The 23164-nt window shown below is 32.9% G+C and overlaps 1 protein-coding gene across 3 annotated transcripts in view; it reads left to right on the top strand.

The window, feature by feature from the left end:
* Rb1 (RB transcriptional corepressor 1) overlaps window positions 1-23164 on the top strand; it is a 161080-nt gene that overhangs the window by 50047 nt on the left and 87869 nt on the right. For all 3 annotated transcript variants that reach the window (XM_046454007.2, XM_058582572.1, XM_058582571.1), the window contains 8 exons: window positions 5867-5976; window positions 7400-7477; window positions 11106-11193; window positions 13690-13806; window positions 15301-15357; window positions 15449-15480; window positions 15566-15642; window positions 16703-16899. In XM_046454007.2, coding sequence (XP_046309963.1) covers window positions 5867-5976; window positions 7400-7477; window positions 11106-11193; window positions 13690-13806; window positions 15301-15357; window positions 15449-15480; window positions 15566-15642; window positions 16703-16899 — 756 coding nt within the window. The remainder of the gene's footprint in view (window positions 1-5866; window positions 5977-7399; window positions 7478-11105; window positions 11194-13689; window positions 13807-15300; window positions 15358-15448; window positions 15481-15565; window positions 15643-16702; window positions 16900-23164) is intronic.

Raw genomic sequence — 23164 nt, 5'->3', positions numbered from 1 at the left:
TGAAAATAAGTATGGTTGAAATGACTTTGATTGTATTGCAGAAATATTTTACCTTACTAGTGAACCATCCATTTGTGTTTCTTTTTACATTTTGTCATAAATGTCTTCTCACTGAGAATAGAACAACTGAGAACTTTGGATGTTAAGGTGAACTGTGGTGATGAGAACTATGTGAGGAAAAGGCTGCCTGGTTTTTTGAACTCAGGGGCACTCAACCACTGAGCCACATGAGACAGGGTCTCACTGAGTTGCTTAGCGCCTTGCTTTTGCTGAGGCTGGCTTTGAACTCATGATCCTCCTGCCTCAGCCTCCTGAGCCCCTGGGATTACTTACATGTGCCACTGTGCCTGGCTGAAAAGGCTGCTTTGATAAATGATAAATAGGTACTCAAGGATAAAGCAGTGTTTTATTTTCTTCCCTCTTTCTACCTTTTTTTTATTGGTGCATTATAGCTAGTTTTTCATAATGATGGGAATTATTGTTACATATTTATACATACATATAATATTAACAATATAATTTGGCCAGTATAACTCCCAAGCACTTCCCCCCTCCCTCTGCTCCTCCCACTCACTGGTCTCTTTCCCTTACTGATCTCCCTTTGATTTTTCTGAGATCCATCTCCTACCCCACCTTTCTTTTCTTCTTCCTCTTTAACTTCCACAAATTGGAGAAAACATTATGACCCTTGTCCATCAGAGTTTGACTTATTTTTGCCTAACATAATGGTCTCAAGTTCCATTCGTTTTCCTGCAAATGACATAATTTCATTTTTATTTGTGGCTGAACAAAATTCCATTGTATATATCACATACATAAAATGCCATTGTATATATCACATTTTTATATCCATTTATTCATTGATGGACACCAGTTGGTTTTGTAGTTTGGCTTTTGTGAGTTGTGCTGCTATGAACATGAGTATGTGTGTATTACTGTAGTATCATGACTTTAATTCTTTAGGGTAAATACCAAGAAGTGAAATAACTGGGTCATGCCTAGTCTTTTGAGGATCCTCCATGCTGATTTTCATAGTATGGAAATTCCACCAACAGTTTAAAAGTGGTCCTTTTTCTCTACATCCTCTCCAGTATTTATTATTGTTTGTATTCTTGATCACTACCACTCTGACTGGTGTGAGATGAAATCTCAGTGTTGTTTTGATTTGCTTTTCCTTAATTGCTAATGATGTTGAACATTTTTTCATGTATTTGTTGGCTATCTATTTCTTTTTTTGAGAAGTGTCTGTTTAATTGATTCACCCACTTATTTATAGGTTATTTGGCTTGTTGGTGTAAGTTTTTTTGAGCTCTTTATATATTCTAGATATTAGTCAATTATCAGAAGAGTACGTAACACAGATTTTTCTCCCACTCTGACAGTTCTTTCTTCACATTCCTAATTGTTGCCTTTTCTGTGGAGAAACTTTTTAATTTGATGTCATCCCATTTATTAACACTGGCATTATTTCCTGAGTTTTAGGTGTCCTATTGAGAAAGTTCTTGCCTGTGCCTGTATGCTGGAATGTTGAACCTCTGTTTTCTTCTAGGAGTTGCATAGTTTCTGGTCTAATTCCTAGATCTTTGATCCATTTTGAGTTGATTTTTGTTCAGGGTGAAAGATAAGGAACTAGTTTTATTCTTCTACATATGGATAATTAGTTTTCGCAGCCTTATTTGTTAAAAGGCTTTCTTTTGGGATTGGGGATATAGCTCAGTTGGTAGAGTGCTTGTGTAGCATGCACAAGGCCCTGGGTTCAATCCCCTGCATCCCCACTGGTGGAAAAAAGGTTTTCTTTCTCCAGTGTATGTTCTTGGCAGCTTTGTCAAGGGTCAGATGATTGTAGGTATGTGAGTTTGTCTCAGTGTCTTCTGTTCTCTACTGTTGGTCAAAGTGTCTGTTTTTACCCAGTACTATGCAGTTTTTGTTACTCTAGTTCTGTACTATAATTTGAAGTCAGTTATTGTGATGCTTCCAGCATTGCTTTTTTGGCTTAGAATTGCTTTGGCTCTTGTGGGACTCTTATTCTTCTAAATGAATTTTAGAACTGTTTTTTCTTAGTTCTGTGGTATTTGGGTGGGAATTGCATTGAATCTTTATATTGCTTTTGGTAGTATGGCCATTCTAAAAATATTAATTCTGCCTATCCAATGAACTTATGAAGTCTTTCCATCTTCTGAGGTCTTCTTCAATTTTTGTCCTTAATATTCTATAGTTCTTATTGTGTAGATCTTTCACCTCCTTGGTTAAATTTATTTCTTTAGTTTTTTTAGGCTCCTGTAAATGGAATTATTTTCTTGATTTCTTTCTGGGTAGATTCATTGTTGGTTTATAGGAAAGGTATTGATATTTTTGTATGTTGAATTTGTAACCTGCTACTTTGCCAGATTTGTTTATTTTGGTTGACTCTTTTGGATCTTCTAAATATAGGATCATATCATCTGCAAACAGTGATAATTTGACTTCTTCCCTTCCTATTTTTAACCTTTTTACCCCTTGCTCCCCCTTGCCTAATTGCTCTGGATAGAATTTCTAGCACTATATTAAATAGAAGTGGTAAGAGTAGACATCCTTGTTTTGCTCAAGATTTCAAAGTAAGTGCTTTCAGTTTTTCCCCATTTACTATGAGGTCAGCTTTGGGCTTTTTGTATATAGCCTTTATGATGTTGACATAGGTTCCTTATGTCCCTAGTTTATCATGAATTGGTGCTGAATTTTGTAGAAGTCCTTCCCTGCGTCTATTCTGATGACTGATTTTTGTCCTTAATTCTATTTATGTGATGAAATACATTTATTGATTTGCTTATGTTAAACTATTCTTGCATCTCAGATAAAACCAACTTGGTTGTGATGAACAATCTTATTAATATGTTATTGAATGCAATTTGTTAATATTTTAGTAAGGATTTGCATCTAAGTTTATTGGGGACATTGGTCTGAGTTTTCTTTCCAAATGTGTTCTTTTCTGGTTTGGTATGAGTATGATCCTGCTTTATGGAATGAATTTGAAAGTGTTTATCCCTTTCTATTTCATGGAATAATTTGAGAAATATTGGCATTAGTTCTTCCTTAAAGGTCTGGTAGAAGTTAGCTGAGGATTCATTTGGTCCTGGGCTTTTCTTTGTTGGAAGGCTTTTTGTTACTGCTTCTATTTCATTGCTGGTTATTGATCTGTTTAGATTTTCTGTGTCCTCTTGATTCAATTTTGGCAGATTGTATGTGTCTAGAAATGTATCCATTTCTTCTAGGTTTTCCAATTTATTGGAGTATTAATTTTCAAAATATTCTGTAATGATCTGCTGAATTTGCATGATATCTGTGGTGATTTCTGCTTTTTCACCCCTAATTTCATTAATTTGGGTCTTCTTTCTTATTCTTTTGGTTTGGCTAAGGGTTTATCAGCCTTGTTTATCTTTTCAAAGGACCAATTCTTTGTTTTATTGACCCTTCATACTGTTTTTTTCTCAAGTTCATTGATTTAAGCTCAAGTCTTATTTATTTCTTTCCTTTAACTAGTTTTAGAATTGGTTTGTTCTTCTTTTTCCAAGGACCTTGTGATTCATCATTAGGCTTTTAATTGGGGATCTGTCTGATATTCTTTTGTATGCACTCATAGCTATGAACTTTCCTTTTAGAATCGCCTTCATGGTGTCCCAGAGATTCAGGTGTGTTGTATCACTATTTTCATTTAAGTCTAAGAATTTTTTAACTTCTCCCCTTCCTGTTTTTAACCTTCTATAAACCATTCATCATTCAAAAGTGTATTGCTCAGTCTCCATGTTTTTATGTAATTTCTGTTGGTTTTTTTCATGTTAATTTCTAATTTCATTCCATTATGATCTGATAAGATATAAAGAATTACATTAATTTGCTTAAAGTTATAAAACAGTGCTTTAGAAGTACCTAGTATTTGTCAGTAATACTAAAAGGCATGGAATTAGATATCTGGACTGCTGATTCTGTGACCTGAACTGGAAGCTAGTTCTTGAGTTTATTATTGATTTATGAAGTATTTGTTGAGTGCTTAGTATGTGCCAAGCATTTTTCTAGAGATACTGTTGATACAGAAATTTTAACTCAGTCACTATCCTTAAGGTGCTATTAGGAGAAGCAAAGAGAGATCATTACAGTAGTCTTTATAAGAGTGTGTTTGAAGTATGCTCAAGATCCTGTGATGTCTTAGAGGAGAACTACCTAATCCAAACTGGGGCAGATAAGTTTTTTGGGAAATTATTTGGAGGGTGGTGTGATTTCCAAGCTAAGAAAACCTTATGAGAGATGGCATTTCCAGGGGCTGGACTTTGTAGAGTCAGAGGTACAGTTATTTGTGAAAGTATTACCTGTTCAATAAACTCCAAGTAATTCTTTAAAGTTGTGATAGAGGACAGAAGAATAATGAGATAGATAGTTTTGGAGAGTCAAGAAGGAACCAGGTATATTAATGAATATTTTTACCACCTTAGGTACCAAAAAATATGCTATTCATAACTCTGAGGATTCTTAGCCACTTATACTCCTTCTATCTTTGAAAGGATTTTAATTTCAATAGAAATCTTAAGAGAAAGTTGACATTTTTCTCAATATTTTGCATACAACTGCCAGTCAGTACATGATTAATAATTAATGCCTCACTAAGATTGGGCAGGAACAAGTTAATCGAGCATGAAAGACTGTTCTGCCAAATACGCTTATATAGACAAAAATAAAGTTTAAATTCAACTGGGTTTCTTCATACCCTTCCTTTTAGAATGCAATTTTAGTTCTCTCAGGCTGGAAACACTTTGTCTTTAAAGGTCAAAGCAGGGGCTGGGGGTCGTGTTTTCAGTGGTAGAGCCCATGTTTAGCATGTACAAGGCTCTGAGGTTACCCTTCAATATAGGGAAAAAAAAGTCACAACAGAGAGCATGCCAATAGTTGTCTATTGGGCATTGATTTTTAAATTATGATTATGAAATTATTGATCAGAGCTGATAAACAATTTATAGATTATAGCCATTTAAAAATATCTAACATTGAGAATTATTTGTACAAACATGTTAGTTGGTTTATTAATTGAGCTTATTATATTGTACAAGTATATCAACTGGGTTTATTAATTAAGCCCAAGATATTTAACTATAAGGATGTAGAGTGGACCAGAGGGTTTAGAAAAGATAGGTTGGACATATAATCAAGAGGATTTGCTATATGTTTGAAAAAATAAAGTTTTATATTGATAAATATAGTAGAAAGTTAAAAGTTAAGGATATATGGGATATTCGAAGGCTTTTAGCAATTAACTGATTATAATAAAGTTAAGAATTCCTAATCTGAAATCTGAGATTCTCTTAAAATCTGAAACTTTTTGAGTGTTGATATTACCATAAGTGGAAAATTCTGTACCATGAAATTTTGTTTCATGCACAAATTTAAAATATTATATAGTTACTTTCAGGTTATGCATTTAATGTGTATATTAAAATACATGAATTTGATGTTTAGAGTTGGATTTCATCCCCAAGAAAGCTGATTTTATATGTGCAAACATTCCAAAATTCAAAAAACCTTGAAATACGAAATACTTTTAGTTCCAAACATTTTGTGTAAGAAATATTCAACCTATTTTTTATCTTAAGTTCTGTTTTGTTGCATTGGTGATTCTTTGTCTACATAAAATTCTAATAAATGGGATAAATACATAAAACTGAAGTTGAAAAAAATTTGCAGTTTTCTAGACTTCACTTTTAGTTAGGTCTTAATTATATTGCATGTGAACTTAATGTATACTGTAAAATATATATTGCATAAACATTCTTTAATGAAATCTGCTTCTGTGTGTTAAAAGATAATAACATAAAGAATAATTAAGTATTTTTTTTCTTTTGAGGTTGAAAGTCTTTCTAAGCGATATGAGGAAATTTATCTTAAAAACAAAGATCTAGATGCAAGATTATTTTTGGATCATGATAAAACTCTTCAGACTGATCCTATAGACAGGTATTTCACATGGAATATTTTTATTTGTTATGCTTTTGATATAGATTGATATTGATATAGGTAAATCAGATAGGTTTTTATTAACTTACTGACCTGTAAATAAACATCATTTTATAATAAGTTAATTTAAATGCCTTTAAAGAAAAAAGTAACAGTATCTATTCTAAGCATATAATTTTTTAACAATGTACAGATTTAATATGAATTGTATTCTATAACAGTTATCTTTTTTTCAGATAGTTGAATGTACATGTACACCAAAAGAAAATGTTTAAACTAATTAGTTTACTCAAGTGGTGGTCTCTGTTTTTTTATCTTTTTTTTTAAATCTCTTATTGCCCACTTCATTCATTTAAAAAGTTAATGCCAAGTTTATTTTCTTGAATTGTTGGGAAGGATCCTAAAATATAAATGGACAAGAGTAATTATAATATTACATGTAATTTGGAAATTAAATAGAGTAAAATGTTTTAAATTTAACTAGACAAAATTTTTAGAAGGCACAGTGTGGTACAAAACTTGAGCTTTGATATTTTAAAATACTTCAACTGCTTGGTTATTAATATCACCAGCAAGAAAACATCTAACTTTCACTTTTGAGAATCTGCTTAAAGGTGGGTACATCTCTTTGTCATAAACCTAGTGGAAAGAGACCCACACTTTTGTTTATACCCAAAGGACTTAAAAACAGCATACTATAGTAATGCAGCCACATCAATGTTTATAGCAGCACAATTCACAATAGCTAAATTGTGGGACCAACCTAGATGCCCTTCAGTAGATGAATGGATAAAGAAAATGTGGTATATATACGTGATAGAATTTTGCTCAGCATTAAAAGAGAATAAAATCATGGCATTTGCAGGTAGATGGATGGAGGTGGAGAATAATATGCTAAGTGAAAAAAGCCAATCCCAAAAAAACTAAATGTGTAATGTTTTCTCTGATATGAGGATGCTGATTCATAATGGGGATGGGAGGGGAGCATAGGAAGAATGGAGGGACTTTAGATAGGGCAAAGAGGCTGGGAAGGGAGGAGACAGGGGTGGGGGTAGGAAAGATGGTGAAATGAGATGGACATCATTACCCCAAGTACATGTATGATGACATGAATGGTGTGACTCTACTTTGTATACAACCAGAGACATGAAAAATTGTGCTCTCTGTGTGTACTATGAATTGAAATGCATTCTGTCATATGTAGCAAATTAGAATAAATAAATAAATTTTTAAAAAGAGACCCATACTTTAAAATGGTACTGAAGAAAATCATTTGAGCAGCAGTTGGGTTATCTATTTCCTATCACTTCTGTTATTGACTTAGCAATTTGTATGATTTTATGAAGCAACAGGAAGTATTTTATTTGACCCATAAAACACAAATTGCAAATTTATAATGTGAATGATTTTGCTTACCATTTAGTTTTGACACACAAAGAACACCACGAAAAAGTAACCCTGATGAAGAGGTGAATGTGATTCCTCCACATACTCCAGTTCGGTATGAGATTTTCCTTCTTCTAGTATTCATTATAATTGTTTATTCAGTGCTTTATAGTGCTTTAGGTTTGTTTAATTGTTTCTTTTTATATTTGTACATACATGTAGCAAATATGTATTGAGTGCTCATTGTATTCCAAGTACTTAATGATTTGCTTAGGTTATTATCATTATAGTTCTGTCTATCCTTAAGGAACACAATATAAAATGTGTATGTGTTCCATCTTAGTAAAGAAAAAAGAAAAGTTTCACCATTTGATCTGCATATAACCTTGAAGAAATAAAACCATTTTTTTTTGTCTGTTTCCTCACTTACTTCACATGTCTAAACCTGCTATCAAGAAATGTTGACTCTGCTTCCAAAGTATTTCTTAAGTCCATCTGCTTTTCTCCATTTCTACTCTAACCACCCTTGTCCTAGACATCTTTATCTTGGGATTTTTGCAATAGACTGCTAACTGATCTTGTTGTTTCTGCTCTTATCACTGATCCTCTTTCCCACCATCAAATCAAAACTTCACAGAACCCCAAGAACAATATTCTAGAAGTGTAAATAAGATCATGTCTGTTCACCCTCCTGTTAAAATCCTCTCATTGCTTGTATAATTATGTCAAAATGGATTATACTGGCATGTATAATTAAAACGAACCAATAAAAAACTTCTCTCATTGCTTCCCTTTGCAATTAGAATACAATACACATTCTTTAATAATGCCTACAAGACCTTATCTGACCTGTTTCTATTGCTTCTCCAGCCTCATCTTGTTTTGTTGCTCACCCTGCATTAGCCATGTGTTGGTTTTCTTTCATTTTCTTGTATTCTTCAAGTTCTTTTGTACTGAAGACCTTTATTCTTAATATTCTCTTTTATTGAAACTTCCTTTTTTTTGCAGTGGTAGGGTATGGATTTCCAACTGCTGTTCTTCATGTTCAGCATAAATGTTGCTTTTTTAAAGATGTATTTCTCTTTGAATTATTTTTCTTTATTATTATTTGTCATAGCATCCTGTTCTGTACCTTCATAAGCCTGTATCACAACTTGTAATTATAAATTAATTTGTGTATTTGCTTGTTTTTCACCAATACCCACAATAGCCTTTAAATTTCATGCCATATGGACTGTGCTTTTTTTGTTCATCATTTAATAACTAAGGCCTGGCATAATACTTGGTGTTAGTAGGCAATCATGTTTTGAATAACTGTATCGGTATATAAACAATTTTTAATATAAGTTTTGTTATAGACTTGTGGACAGTTATTGAAATGATGCAGAAGAGATTTTATGAAGCAATGTCTGAACTGAATTTTGAAACATCTGTCTCACAGGACAGGCATTTTAGGGAGCTGAAAGAGCATGTACAAAGGCATGGTAGTGTGAATTAGCACCGTGTATCTGGGTAATTGTTAGCAGATATGTATTGATTGTGAAATGAGGGAATGAAACGGCAGGAGTGGAGAAGTGGGTACTAGACATGAAGGGCCTTGTATGCCATATTCAAGTACAGACTTCAGTTTGTCCATGATGTCACTTGTGCTATAAGTGGGTGATAAGCAGGGGTAAGAATGAAGTCAGACTTGATTTTTACAAGCTTACATGTTAGTAGTTTGTGAGAGAATGGACTGAAGAGGACAGAACAAAGTGAGAAATAAACCTGTCTCAGAACTTCTTAACCCAGAGTGCAAATTAAAATAACCTGAGGAATTTTTTTGGAGTACACTTGCCTAGGTCTTACTACTTCAGATGGTGAGTAAAAATCTCTAGACTGACCCATTGCAGTAGTTGAGTTGAGAGATGTGGAAGATCTGAAGAGAGTAGTGGTGGGAATGAAGGAGCAGGAATAATTTTGATGAATTCATACTGAGAATATATTGAGGCATTTATGAAGACACTTTCTAATAAGCAGTAGGATATAAGGCTCTTACAGGTTTGGGAATTGTCAGACAAAGTTAAAGCCATAAAAAATAGATGTGATTGGGGTTTGGGGTTGTAGCTCAGCGGTAGCACACTTGCCTACACATGAGGCTCTGGGTTTGATCCCCAGTACCATATTAAAAAAAATAAATGAAAGTTTAAAAACAAAAGATGTGGTTACCTGAGGTGATGGTATATAGTGGCAAGAATAGGTAGCAGGGGCTGAAACCTAAAGAATGCATTTTAAGGGCTGGATAGATTTTAGAGAATGAGAGAGTAGGTGGTTTGGGAGACTAGAGGGAGACATTAAGAAAGTCAAGGGAGGGCTCTGGTTTCAGGAAAGCACAAGGGCTTGAGGTGAAATGCTTCAAGGAAGTCAGTTGTTGGAACAGATTTTGGGGTTTAGCAATTGGTCGTTTGTGGTTTTAGTCATTGTTGCTTAAATAGATTAATGAACATTGAAGCCACATGGCAATGTTTGAAAGGTAAAGTATAGGTACAAGTTTAGGGAGGTTTGGCTAAGAATACTGCACATATTTTACTAAATAATATTTGAGAAGCTTTTAAGCCCTAAACATTGTACAGTTCTGTGAATGATTAAACAATGTAGCAAATGTGTTTTATTTGAGAGTAGGTACATTTCATTTGTACTTCAAAATTGCAATATTAGTCTTTACTATATACCATATACGCATATGTGCATGTGCATATGCATGGTAGAGAAGTAAAGACTCTTTAAGAGACTGATCTAATTTTATGCTTTAACTGTGGTGACTTAAAATTACTCAGGACCTTAAATGTGTTTCGTTGAAGTTCTCTGTAAAGAAGAATCATTTGATTCTTTACTCAAGTTACTAAATGTCTTACTGTCTTTGAGAGTTTAATGTTTAATTGTATAAGCAAAACATTGCCTCATGATGTCTATTATCAAGAGACTCAAAGTCTGTTCTAATTGTACACTATAAAAACCAAAATAGCATTTACAACAAATATTCACATAAATATGCATTTTATTTGCATCTTTTGTAGTTAATGAATATATAAAATTTTTAAGGTAATAGTATTTTCAAAACTGCTCCACCAATACTTCATTAAAAATAAACACTTAATCTTACTCACTGCTATATATCTAGGCTTACCAAAAATTAGAATATGTTAACACACAATCAGGTCTTATCTTTAGATGATGTTTAAAGTGGTTTTAAAGAATATTGCTGCTTGTTTTGTAAAATCTTCACAGTTGATTTTGAAGATATTGTCTATTGTGTATTTCAGAGTCTCTCTGTAAAGGTTTATATATAAATGTTTTTTATATGCAAAAAACTTAAATTGTAACAATGTTTTCTTGAAAGATTACTATTTTGATGTCAATTTTTCTCCATATGATATAAAAATTTATGATGCCATATATTTTTCCAAAATATAATATCATTAATTTGACCAATTAATATTTTATTGATACTTAGTTTTATTAGTTAAGTGTATCAGTCCTATAAACATAAATTTATTATGAATACTTGTTAAAGATGTAAGCAGAACATAATTTCTTATGAATCACAGTACACTGAGGGTCTTTTTCCCCCATAAGTCTTATTTCAGGGAACTTTGTAAAGATAAATGGGATAGACAGGATATCAAAAGAACTTGAGATATGTGCATTTCATTTGTTCTTTTTCTTCTTTGCTTAATGCTTCTTCCTTTTTTTCTTCCCTCTAGGACTGTTATGAATACTATCCAACAATTAATGATGATTTTAAATTCAGCAAGTGATCAGCCATCAGAAAATTTGATTTCCTATTTCAATGTAAGCCATCTATGAAACATATTTTGTGATATCTTGGTAAAAAATATGAAATTAGAAGTTAACATATATTTACCCATTATCTTATTTTTTGCTTTTAAAATCCTACTAATTAGATATTAATAGTATTATTTTATTTAGGCAGTGTTATGTTTTGATTTTCTTAGGATTATCATTTGCCTTATCATCATTCCTTCTTGCAACTTAGACCTAACTTCTGAGATCATTTTCTTCCTTCTTCAGACATATTTTTAAATAATTCCTTTAGCAAGTTTAGTTTGAGATAAAAGTACAGTTTTTTGTTTTGTTTTTTGTCTAAAAATGTGTTTATTCTTATTTTTTTTTAAGATGGATCTTTGATTCTAAGTTGACATGTACTTTTTCTCAGAAGTTTAAAATAACTACTTTAGTATTTTGATATTATTACTTTACTATTTCTTGGCTCCCAAGGTGAATAGTTAAGAAGTCTTCTGTAGACCTACTGTTGTTCCTTTATAGTTAATCTGTCTTTTCTCTCTGCCTGCGTAAATCTTAAATCTTTTCTTTGAACACAATGTTAGGTAGGACTTAACACTCACCACAGCCCTGCCATCTGTTTTTTTAATCCCACTTTCAACCCATTTTCATTTGAAATTCTTGCCTGGCTCTGTGTGCATTGCACTTTTCAATTCCGATTGACTCTGAGTTTGATCTATGAAAGCCCCTGCTGATCCCCTCCCTGAAAAAAAAAAAAAAGAGAGAAGAAGAAAGAATGAAAACCAGCATCAGTATTGCCGGCTTGCTTCATCACTCCTTATATAAACTCAAATGATTAGGGTTGGGACCCACCAAAGTGCTCATCTGTGGAAATTGTACAAGGCCAGGATGCTTATTAAAAATTTGGGTTATTCTGGTCATTACTTTCTATAATTGTTAACAGTGACTTTGTCATGTTGTATTGTCCTGTCTTGCTATGTCCTGTCCAGGAATTAGCAAAGTAATTTCTTTTATTCATAATTATGTTGGTGTAGAACTGATTTTGTTTGTCTAACTTATATAAAGTTACTTTTGTTTATGAGTTATCTGTAGCACGAGAATTATTTGCCCAAACATATCAACCCAGTTACCTAGAACTTTTAGCAAGTAATAATGATAGAAGTTAAAAGACTGACAATCTCTTCTCAGTGCCATTTTTAAATGCTTCTTCCAACTTTTGGAGCATGTTGGAGCTCTTTTTTTTTTTTTAATTAATTCCATTGGGCAGAAAGTTCTGCCTCAGAGACATTCTCTAGAGCTCATTTTAAAGCTTAACTTTTAATGAAACTTTATAACTTCTTTTAATGAAACTTTATAACTTCTTAATTGTATATCAATGACATCTTGCCTCAGAGCGAGGCAGAGTGTCTTGAAGGTCATTACGTTTTTCCTTGATTTTACTTCTTTATTATAAACTCAGGCTTTTTCATTTTTAAAATTAATGGTATCTTCTCTGTGTGTAAAATCTTAGACACTGGGCATATTTTAATTGACATTTGGCAGCAGTGATTTTATGACAGGAAAGACCTCTTTATTATATATTTCAAAATGTCCAAAGGCTTGAGCTTGGTAGTATTTATTTTTTCATCCATCCATTTATTCATTCATTTTTTGCATACTGGGAACTGAACCTAGGGATGCTCTACAATTGAACTACATCCCAAGTCTTTTTTACTTTGTATTTTGAGACAGGATCTTGCTAAGTTGCCAAGGTTGACCTTGAACTTGTGATTCTCCTGCTTTAACCTCTCAACTAACTGGAATGTTAGGACTATGCTTCTGTACCTAATGAATATATTTTAATACCTAGTGATATATTTTTACTGTAGCATAATATGAATTATAAAATAGAACATCATACTGCTTCTTTTAATATATCATCTTCTGATGTGTGTTAATTATTAAAGTTGATAGGGCCTCACACTCCAAATGATGCATGTATTGGAACTTATTTTTATTGTTCTAGTTTTTAGTATATATGCTGCTTAAGTGAGCACTGGAACTTCTTTTGTAACTATTTTCCCATACTAGTTTCTGAAAATGTTATTAAATAATATGGCTAGTTTTTAACTCTTCTAAAGCATAGTTTTAAATTAAGAAATTATATTGAGCTTAAAATCTTAGTTTTATTTCTTCCACTGGCTTTTTTTGTGAAGGGGGTGACATACATTCAAATGCAACTGTTAATTGAACATATTTTATGAAAACGTGATGAATAGAAAGGCTAACAAATCTGAGGTCCCTTAAACCTAGCAGCAGAAATTGTAGGTAATAGAGTTTTTTAGTTGTTCTTGAAAATTTCTTGGACACTAACATCCAATGAAATTCTGCTTAGAATCTGTGGTTGTGTTTACCTAGTTATTATAGAAGTGTTTCCATATTTTTATAAACACTCAAAAACTCAGTCATTAGATATGGAACAGAAAATTTTAATTCTGATTAAATTCTATTGTCAATATTGATTTCTGTTTATATTTCTTAAAGAATTGCACGGTGAACCCAAAAGAAAATATTCTGAAAAGAGTGAAAGATATTGGACACATCTTTAAAGAGAAATTTGCTAAAGCTGTGGGACAGGGATGTGTTGAAATTGGATCACAGGTAAATTGAGTTCATTTTCATCAATGCCTGTCTATAGCAATAATTTTAAAGGCAGCATCTGTTCAGATTGTACAGATACTAAACAAATAATAGTATTTGTCTAGTAGTATAATTGGCAGATTATATATTCCAGCTGCCTGAGTATGTTGCTATTTATGAGAAACCTTAAGAGAAATCATTCCCCATCCCTTTACAAAAAGAAAAGTATGCATACCAATTGTGGAAAATTTAGAAAATATAAGTAAGCAAAAAAATTAAAATCTCATGTTAAATTTTTGATGTATATGCTGTGACTTCTACATGTGTCAGTACTCATGTATACATACACTTATGTAAATAGGATTTTACTATATATGTCAATTCTCAGTGATAGTGAGTGATATTATTCAGATAATCTAAAACCAATATATTGGGTAAGAGTATGGATTATGGAATTATGGAATAGTGGGTTTACATCTGGTTCTATTAATTGTGAGCTGAGTGATCTTGAACATGTCGTTTAACTTCTCTGAGATTCAGGTTCTATATTTATTCTGCTTTGCTGTGTGGCATTAATGAGAGCAATTTTGTAAAGATAAGTTTGAAAATTATAATCCATTTTACACATTTATTTCAGTGTCATGAGATTATAGTTTTATGCCATAATGCTTTAAACAACTAAAAAGTTCTTTTTTGGTTGTATATGACATTTGAACTCTTAATTTGGAATGAAGAACTATGGTTTGTGCATGTATATATGAGCATGTAACTGAAAATATTTGGTTATTCTTTCAACTGAAAGGAAGTAATTATTTGGTTAAAACATTTTACTGAGAAATTTAGTTTTGTCTGACTTTTGACTGTGGCAGGGTTACTGAGTTTTTCAGAGTTTTCTGATTAGGAACTATTCTGTAATTCTAAATAGCTGTTCTGAAAATAGATGTTCTAGATTATAAGAATCAGGTATGTAAGTGCTTAAAATATTGTACTGGACATACAATCTACCCTTAGTATAAATGATGTAGACTGAAATGGTGTGTTAGAGAATCAGGTAATGGATCTAACCTCTTGATAGCTTATTGGGAATGTGAAACATTACTTTATACTTAAGTCTTGAGTTTTAGATAGTCTAGCTTTTGTGATTTTTTTTTTTTTTATAACCATATTTCTTTTTTTTTTTTTTTAATTTTTTTGGGGTGGGGGGTACCCGGAATTGTACTCGGGCATTCAACCACGGAGCCACATTCCCAGCCCTATTTTGTATTTTATTTAGAGACAGGGTCTCACTGAGTTGCTTAGCGCCTCACTTTTGCTGAGGCCGGCTTTGAACTCATCCTCCTGCCTCAGCCTCCCGAGCCACTGGGATTACAGGCATACACCACTGCACCCAGTTTGGTAGCCATATTTCTAAAAAGGGTCAGAAGTATGTTGCAAGAAAAGATTGTTACAAAAAATTAGTGATTATTGTGATGTTCTAAAATAGCAAGTTCTTCTTTTTCTTTTTCTTTGTTGTAGCGATATAAACTTGGAGTCCGATTATACTACCGAGTAATGGAATCCATGCTTAAATCTGTAAGTTTAAAAACATATAGTAGAAAAAAAAATAACTTTTGACACAAATATTAAGTTTCAGTTAAACTTTTAAAAACATTATCTGTTTTAGGAAGAAGAACGACTCTCCATTCAAAATTTTAGGTAATTTATTATTTTAGTTTTAGTCAGCAGTTTCTTCTTTTTATAAAAGTAAATATTTTAAAATCATTCTCCTTTTTTCTTTTAGCAAACTTCTGAATGACAACATCTTTCATATGTCTTTATTGGCGTGTGCTCTTGAAGTTGTAATGGCTACCTATAGCAGTAAGTTAAGTTTTAGTAAATACATGTTTTAGTTGAATTTAAAGTTAAAAAAATACTCCAGGTGTGTTATATTTTTTGTTTTGTTTGTTGTTTTTAGAGGGGGTATGTGGTAAAGAGAAGAAAAGCATATTGTAGATGAGTATATACTGAAGAACATAATTGGTTGTCATTTAAATAGTTGCTATTTAAATAGTTTATCTGAATTATTTCAGGCCATCTCGGGGGTGGATTTCCCTATCCTATTCTGAACAAATTGAAGAGGTACCTTTTGAAATCCTTTAAAAAATCTGTAAGATTGTAAAGTGCCAAAGCAGTTTTTAAAGAGTAGACAGTAATAATTGAAAGCATTGTTATAACAATGCTTTGATCACTAGACCACAGGTTAGAGCTGGGATCCACCAGAGCTTCAACGCTTTCTTAATTGGTGCCTGGTTTTAAGCAAATTATGAAAAATCAATAATTTATTGATAAACAAAACAAGCGCCAATAACAGTGTTTTTAAAATATAATTTTAAATATATTATTTTGTAGATAGTGTTGCAAGTGTTAAAAAAGTTTTTGTTGCAGAAACAGAAGAGGAACATTTATTTAAGGATACAAGTACACAATTTAAAAAGGAGGAACTTGAATTAATAAACACATATGGAAAACTGTTAATCCTCATTAATAACCTTAAATGCACATTTTAAAGAGATTCCATTTTCAAACTAATGAATTAAATTAGCAAATCTTAAAGCTTCTTTTCTACTCTCCACCAAGGATTAATGAGAGAATTGAAATGTATATGCTTATGAATTGCTGATAAAATAATAAACCTGTCCCTGATAGGAGTTTAGAGTATTTAAACCTTTGAAAACTTGATGTAAGCTATGAGCCATTTCTCAAGAAAAAACATACATGCACATACACTCAAAAATTTGGGAGCCTATAGACTCTAGAATAAAAAATTCTGCTCTAAATACAAATTATTTAATTCTTTGTTTGATAAGACCTTCCGAATAAAAATACTTGGTTCAGGTCTTAACATTTCATATCTATACATTTTTTCTTTCATTTTTAGGAAGTACATCTCAGAATCTTGATTCTGGAACAGATTTGTCCTTCCCATGGATTCTGAATGTACTTAATTTAAAAGCCTTTGATTTTTACAAAGTGATTGAAAGTTTTATCAAAGCAGAAGCCAACTTGACAAGAGAAATGATAAAACATTTAGAACGATGTGAACATCGAATCATGGAATCCCTTGCATGGCTCTCAGTAAGTAACTAGCTAAAATAATTAAAAATCTTTATATGTATACGGATAACAAAAGTATCTATTAGTGAGACATATTTCTTAACATCTACTTTAAAAGCAAATATGCAATTTCATGAATAATGTTATTTCAGTGTATATAGATAGCTCAGGAATCAAGTGGAATATTAGAATGAAATTTTCTTTAAGCTCCCCAGAGCATCTAAAATAGTGATTTATTTTGGAGTAGTTTCTCTTAAAACATGGCACTTTAAAGTAAAAAAGAAGTCTTTAAAGTAGTTAGGTAATTTATTAAAATATGTGTTATGATTGACAACGTAAATGCTCTTAAATTTCAACAAAATTAAGAATTTGAGATTGTGCTATTTATATGATTTAAAAGAACATTTTTCCTGTTCAATTTAGTAGGAGTCATTTTGTCCCATTATTAAAGATAATACAAAAAAATCTACATCATAGTTCAATTATAGGTATTGTTTAAGGCATTATAGCAATGCAAATCATATTCTCTAAGTCTTCTATTTATAGCATGCAAGGTTTTGATAAATATTTTGTTTTAATAAAAGTGACATTTTCTGTGTACTAATTTTAAAGTATTTATTTGCAGTTCTGTTATACTACTATGAAATCTGCGTAGTTGGATTATACTTTGTGAATCATCAGATTTTTAGACTAATAGCTCATTTCTTTTGAAACTGTGTTACATGCTAAGCATATACAAGTTGAGCTCCAACAACAAAAAGTTTCTCAAGTTTTGTAGCATTTTCAGATTTTGGATTTTCAGATTAGGGGTGTTCAACCAGTAACGTCTATGCAAACATTCCAAAATCAAAAAAAACTCCAAAATTTGAAACACTTCTCAAATGAAGCATTTGAGATTAGACTCCACCTGCATATATCTTTTTAATTTATATCAATTTATAGAAATAATAGAAAATTAAGACTTCTTACGTTACAATCCTAATATGTATGGTAACCTTAGTTTTAATTTTTTGATGTTCTGGATATTAAATGATTGAGAGTCTGTTTCCTAGTCTTTTCTTGTATTGTCACATAGCCATTGGATGGAGAGAGAAGTAAAGAAAATTCGTAGAAAAATATGACATTGCCATTACTGGATTTGGTAACTCCTTGTAGGACAGATTTCCATTTGATAAGAAAAGGAGTAGTTAAAACTTTTGGAATCTGGGGCATTAAACTAAAATAGCAAAAATCAATGAATTGATTAAAAAAATAAGTACTTTTCAGAAACTCTGTCCCCTCCTTCAGGAATTGAGATTAGGTTATTACTTTATCATGTGAAAAAGGCTATTATTACTATTATTTTTTTTATTATTTTTTGGTATTGGAGGTTGTTCCCAGGGACACTTTACCACTGAGCCCAGCCCTTTCTGTTTTTTATTTTGAGACAGGGTCTCACTAGGTTTCTTTGTCTAGCCTTAAATTTGCGATTCTTCTGCCTCAGCCTCCTGAGTTGCTGGGATTATAGGCATGCACCACTGTACCTGGCTCTTTTTTCTTTCAGATAATTAACTTTATTTCCATCAGGACATAATTATACAACATTCTCTGTGAGTTTACAAAAATGAGGGCTCTGAAAACTTGTGTAGAAAAAGTAATAGACGTTTACCTTTTCAAAAATTGTTGTGTTCAAGCCTTTTTAGCTCAATTACTGGAATTCAAAGATTCTGAATATATTACTTTAATTTTGAAAATTTTTGAAGAAAAAAATGAGATGCTCAAAGTTTGGAAAAGAGTATAATTTATTTATGATGGGATGATGTAGAAGCCATAAGCCTCTGAATTTCAGTTCTAATTGTAATCTTTCTAGGAGATGAAACCAGAGGACTTTTAGTTATATATTGCTAATGTTTGGATTTTATGTTACTTTTTAATTGTACAAATACTATAGTGGTAGTGGATAACTTTGTGTAATAAGTCATGCCATACAAACAGGATATGTGTGTATTCCTCTGGGAATAATTGACATTATAGAGAAGGGACATGATAAGCTTTCACAGACTTTTTTTTAAAACTTGAAGTATTTTATATATATAATATATATATATGCATATATATATATATTATATATTATAAAATATATGAAAAAGCTGGGTGTAGTTGGCACTTTTGTCATTCCAGTGGCTCAGGAGGCCAAGGCAGGAGGATTGTGAGTTCAAAGCCAGTAAGCAACTTAGTGAGACCCTGTCACAAAAGAAAAAAATAAAAAGTTTGGGGATGTGGCTCAATGGGTAAGTGCCTACTGATTCAATCCCTGGTATGAAACAAAGAAACAAAATTGTATTATATACAAAAGTGAATATTTCAAGTGACGGATAAAATTTTCACAAATTAAACACACCACTCTAACAAACATTCAGATCAAGACTCAGCAAGGTTTCATAGTCTTTTCATCAATATCACAATAAAAATTCCTCATCAGTGCTGTAAATCCTTGAGAACATATTCATACAGTGTTGTTGACCTAGGGGAAACATCAAGTGAGGTGATACTTAATTTTCCCCCATAATAATTGTGTGTGTGTAATTGTGTGTGTGTGTGTGTGTGTGTGTGTGTGTGTTGGGGATTAAACTCAGGGCAGCCCATGTGCTAGGTAAGTGTTCTAGCACTAAGCTAAGCCCTTAGTCCCCGCCCCTAATAATTTAAGGAAGAACATGGTTGTATTTTTTTTTTTTTTTTTTTTTACCATATGTTATCATTTATATATGGAATCTAAAACAATCGTGCTCATAGAACCAGAGAATAAAAATTATGGTTTATACATGTTGGGAGGAGGGTGGATAGAGATAATAAATAAGTGTACAAAGCCTGTTAGACGAATACATATGATTTTTTTGGATCAATTGCACAACATGATGAATACAAATAACACAATACTCTATATTTCAACATCACTGAGTTTAGTTTCAAATGTTCTCATCACAAAAAAGTTAAATGTGATATGTTAATTAGTTTGATTTAATCATTCCACATTGTGTTCAAAAATACCTTTTGTACCCCATAAATACATACAACTATAGTTTATCAACCCTATAATTTTAAAAAAACCTTATTCCTATTTTCAAAGCAGTTACAGTTTAAATGAAGCAAACTGAATCAGACTTCAGGGTAGGAAACCTAAACCATCTCAGGCATGTCAGACACAAGATATGTACCACAGGGAAATAGGCATCTCTAAAAACTCTGGGAGGCATTGAAGAGCCAAAATTAGTGGCCCATCACCCGACTATTGAATTCAGGCTCACATCATGAAGCTGCAGGACAGAGGGCAGCACTCTACTGATGCACTGCTACATTGTCTCCAGTTACGCATGAGGATGGCTTCCTTAAGGTAGAATGTTGAGGCTGGTCATTGAATCTAAATACTCACATCCCACACCCTGCATGCTATTAGCAAAATAGTTTTTTTTAAAGAGGAAGATAGGGAAGAAGGGTAAGGACAGGGAAAGGAAAGGAAAAAGAAAACATTTGACTTCTGAGTTCTCATAAGATAGTCTAGTTGGTGGAGACTTTTACACATCTAAAGCATCTAACACAGTTTCTTGTTTCCAATGTCTTTAACAAGACAGGTCAGAAAGTATGTGAAGACTGAGGGAGTTAGTGTGTAATTTCTGCCACATGAACTTTTAATACACCTGCTAATGCTTTAATGTGTTACAGGTCCTTTGAAAGAAGTCCAGCCTTCAAGTAGGAAGGTAGACTAGGAAACATTTCAAAGAAACTGGAATTTGAGTTTACATTTGCAAGATAAACAGAATAATATTGCAGGAAAAGAAAAGGAAATTAGTGAAGCTGTCTGGGCTCTCTAGAAGTAAATGATCATGTCTGGAGTGTACGATGCAAAGTGAGGCAGGAAGAAAAGGTACTCAAGTTTAGTGAGGACTAGAAAGGAAGTAAAAGTCAGATCATGGTGGGCTCTGAAGGCCGTCCTGAAGAATCTGAAATATATCCTGTAGAAGTGGGGAATTTGAGCCAGACCTTAAGTGGTAGAGTGCTATGAATAAATTTAAGCTTCTGGATGCATGTGAATACTAGTCTGGAGGAGTTCAAGTCTAGAAGCAGGAAAGTCAGTTTAAAGAGTGTTGTAAATAGGAAATAAGAATAGAACTATTGAGCCGGAGAGAATCTTAATGTTAAACTATAACAAAAATTAAATTGGACATTGTAATAGTTTATTTAGCTGGAAAGGCTGTCTCTAAAAGAAAGGTAATAAAGTGAGAAGGCACAATGTAGATGAGGACTAGAGAGCCATCAACATAAGGGAATATTTCTACTTGGGAGTATTTCTAAATGATATCAACAGATAATAGCAAATGCCTGGGATAAATTCAAGTTTGAATGGCTTATTTTAGTTCTACTGGAATCTGAACAAAACAAAAAGTGAGGGAGAAAAAACAGTACATGATTTTAAGTCTTGAATCCTGGTCAGATGGCATTTTCATTGACAGTATTGGGCAAGTCACAAGAAATTACAAGTTGAAAGATAGAAGGGAATTAATTCATTTTTGTCACTGTATGAATTATCATTAAAAATATATCAATTTGGAAGAAAATCGTCAAAGCAGTTTAAATAAATGCACGTTTTTCTGTATTCAAAGTAATTAACAATGGTAATCATTTTTCAATAATATATGATTTTTTTTTTTTTTTTTTTTTTTTAATTTTTTATTGTGGGTTGTTCAAAACATTACAAATTTCTTGACATATCATATTCCACACTTTGATTCTAGTGGGTTATGAACTCCCACCTTCACCCCATACACAGATTGCAGATTCACATCAGTTACACATCCATTGATTTACAAATTGCCATACTAGTGTCTGTTGTGCTCCGCTGCCTTTCCCATCATCCACCCTCCCCCCTCCCCACCTCTCCCCTCCCCTCCCCTCCTCTCTCTCTACCCCCTCCACTGTATAACCCTGAGGGTCTCCTTCCATTACCGTGCAATTTACCTTCTCTCTCCCTTTCCCTCCCACCTCTCATCCCTGTTAAATGTTAATCTTCTTCTCCTGTTCTTCGTCCCTACTCTGTTCTTAGTTACTTTCCTTATATCAAAGAAGACATTTGGCATTTGTTTTTTAGGGATTGGCTAGCTTCACTTAGCATAATCTGCTCTAATGCCATCCATTTCCCTGTAAATTCTATGATTTTGTCATTTTTTAATGCAGAGTAATACTCCATTGTGTATAAATGCCACATTTTTTTTTATCCATTCGTCTATTGAAGGGCATCTAGGTTGGTTCCACAGTCTTGCTATTGTGAACTGTGCTGCTATGAACATCGATGTAGCAGTGTCCCTGTAGCATGCTCTTTTTAGGTCTTTAGGGAATAGACCAAGAAGGGGAATAGCTGGGTCAAATGGTGGCTCCATTCCCAGCTTTCCAAGAAATCTCCATACTGCTTTCCAAATTGGCTGCACCAATCTGCAGTCCCACCAGCAATGTACAAGTGTACCCTTTTCCCCACATCCTCGCCAGCACTTGTTGTTGTTTGACTTCCTAATGGCTGCCAATCTTACTGGAGTGAGATGGTATCTTAGGGTGGTTTTGATTTGCATTTCTCTGACAGCTAGAGATGTTGAGCATTTTTTCATGTACTTGTTGATTGACTGTATGTCCTCCTCTGAGAAGTGTCTGTTCAGGTCCTTGGCCCATTTGTTGATTGGGTTGTTTGTTCTCTTATTGTCTAATTTTTTGAGTTCTTTGTATACTCTGGATATTAGGGCTCTATCTGAAGTGTGAGGAGTAAAGATTTGTTCCCAGGATGTAGGCTCCCTATTTACCTCTCTTATTGTTTCTTTTGCTGAGAAAAAACTTCTTAGTTTGAGTAAGTCCCATTTGTTGATTCTAGTTATTAACTTTTGTGCTATGGGTGTCCTATTGAGGAATTTGGAGCCCGACCCCACCGAATGTAGATCGTAGCCAACTTTTTCTTCTATCAGACGGCGTGTCTCTGATTTGATATCAAGTTCCTTGATCCATTTTGAATTCACTTTTGTGCATGGCGAGAGAAAGGGATTCAGTTTCATTTTGTTGCATATGGATTTCCAGTTTTCCCAGCACCATTTGTTGAAGATGCTATCCTTCCTCCATTGCATGCTTTTAGCCCCTTTATCAAATATAAGATAGTTGTAGTTTTGTGGATTGGTTTCTGTGTCCTCTATTCTGTACCATTGGTCCACACGCCTGTTTTGGTACCAGTACCATGCTGTTTTTGTTACTATTGCTCTGTAGTATAGTTTGAAGT

The sequence above is a fragment of the Marmota monax genome, unplaced genomic scaffold, assembly GCF_021218885.2.
Source record: "Marmota monax isolate L192 unplaced genomic scaffold, Marmota_monax_Labrador192_F-V1.1 WCK01_AAM20220418_F8-fsc00011, whole genome shotgun sequence".
In the NCBI taxonomy this organism is placed as follows: domain Eukaryota; kingdom Metazoa; phylum Chordata; class Mammalia; order Rodentia; family Sciuridae; genus Marmota; species Marmota monax.
This window is presented reverse-complemented; position numbering and strand designations above follow the sequence as displayed.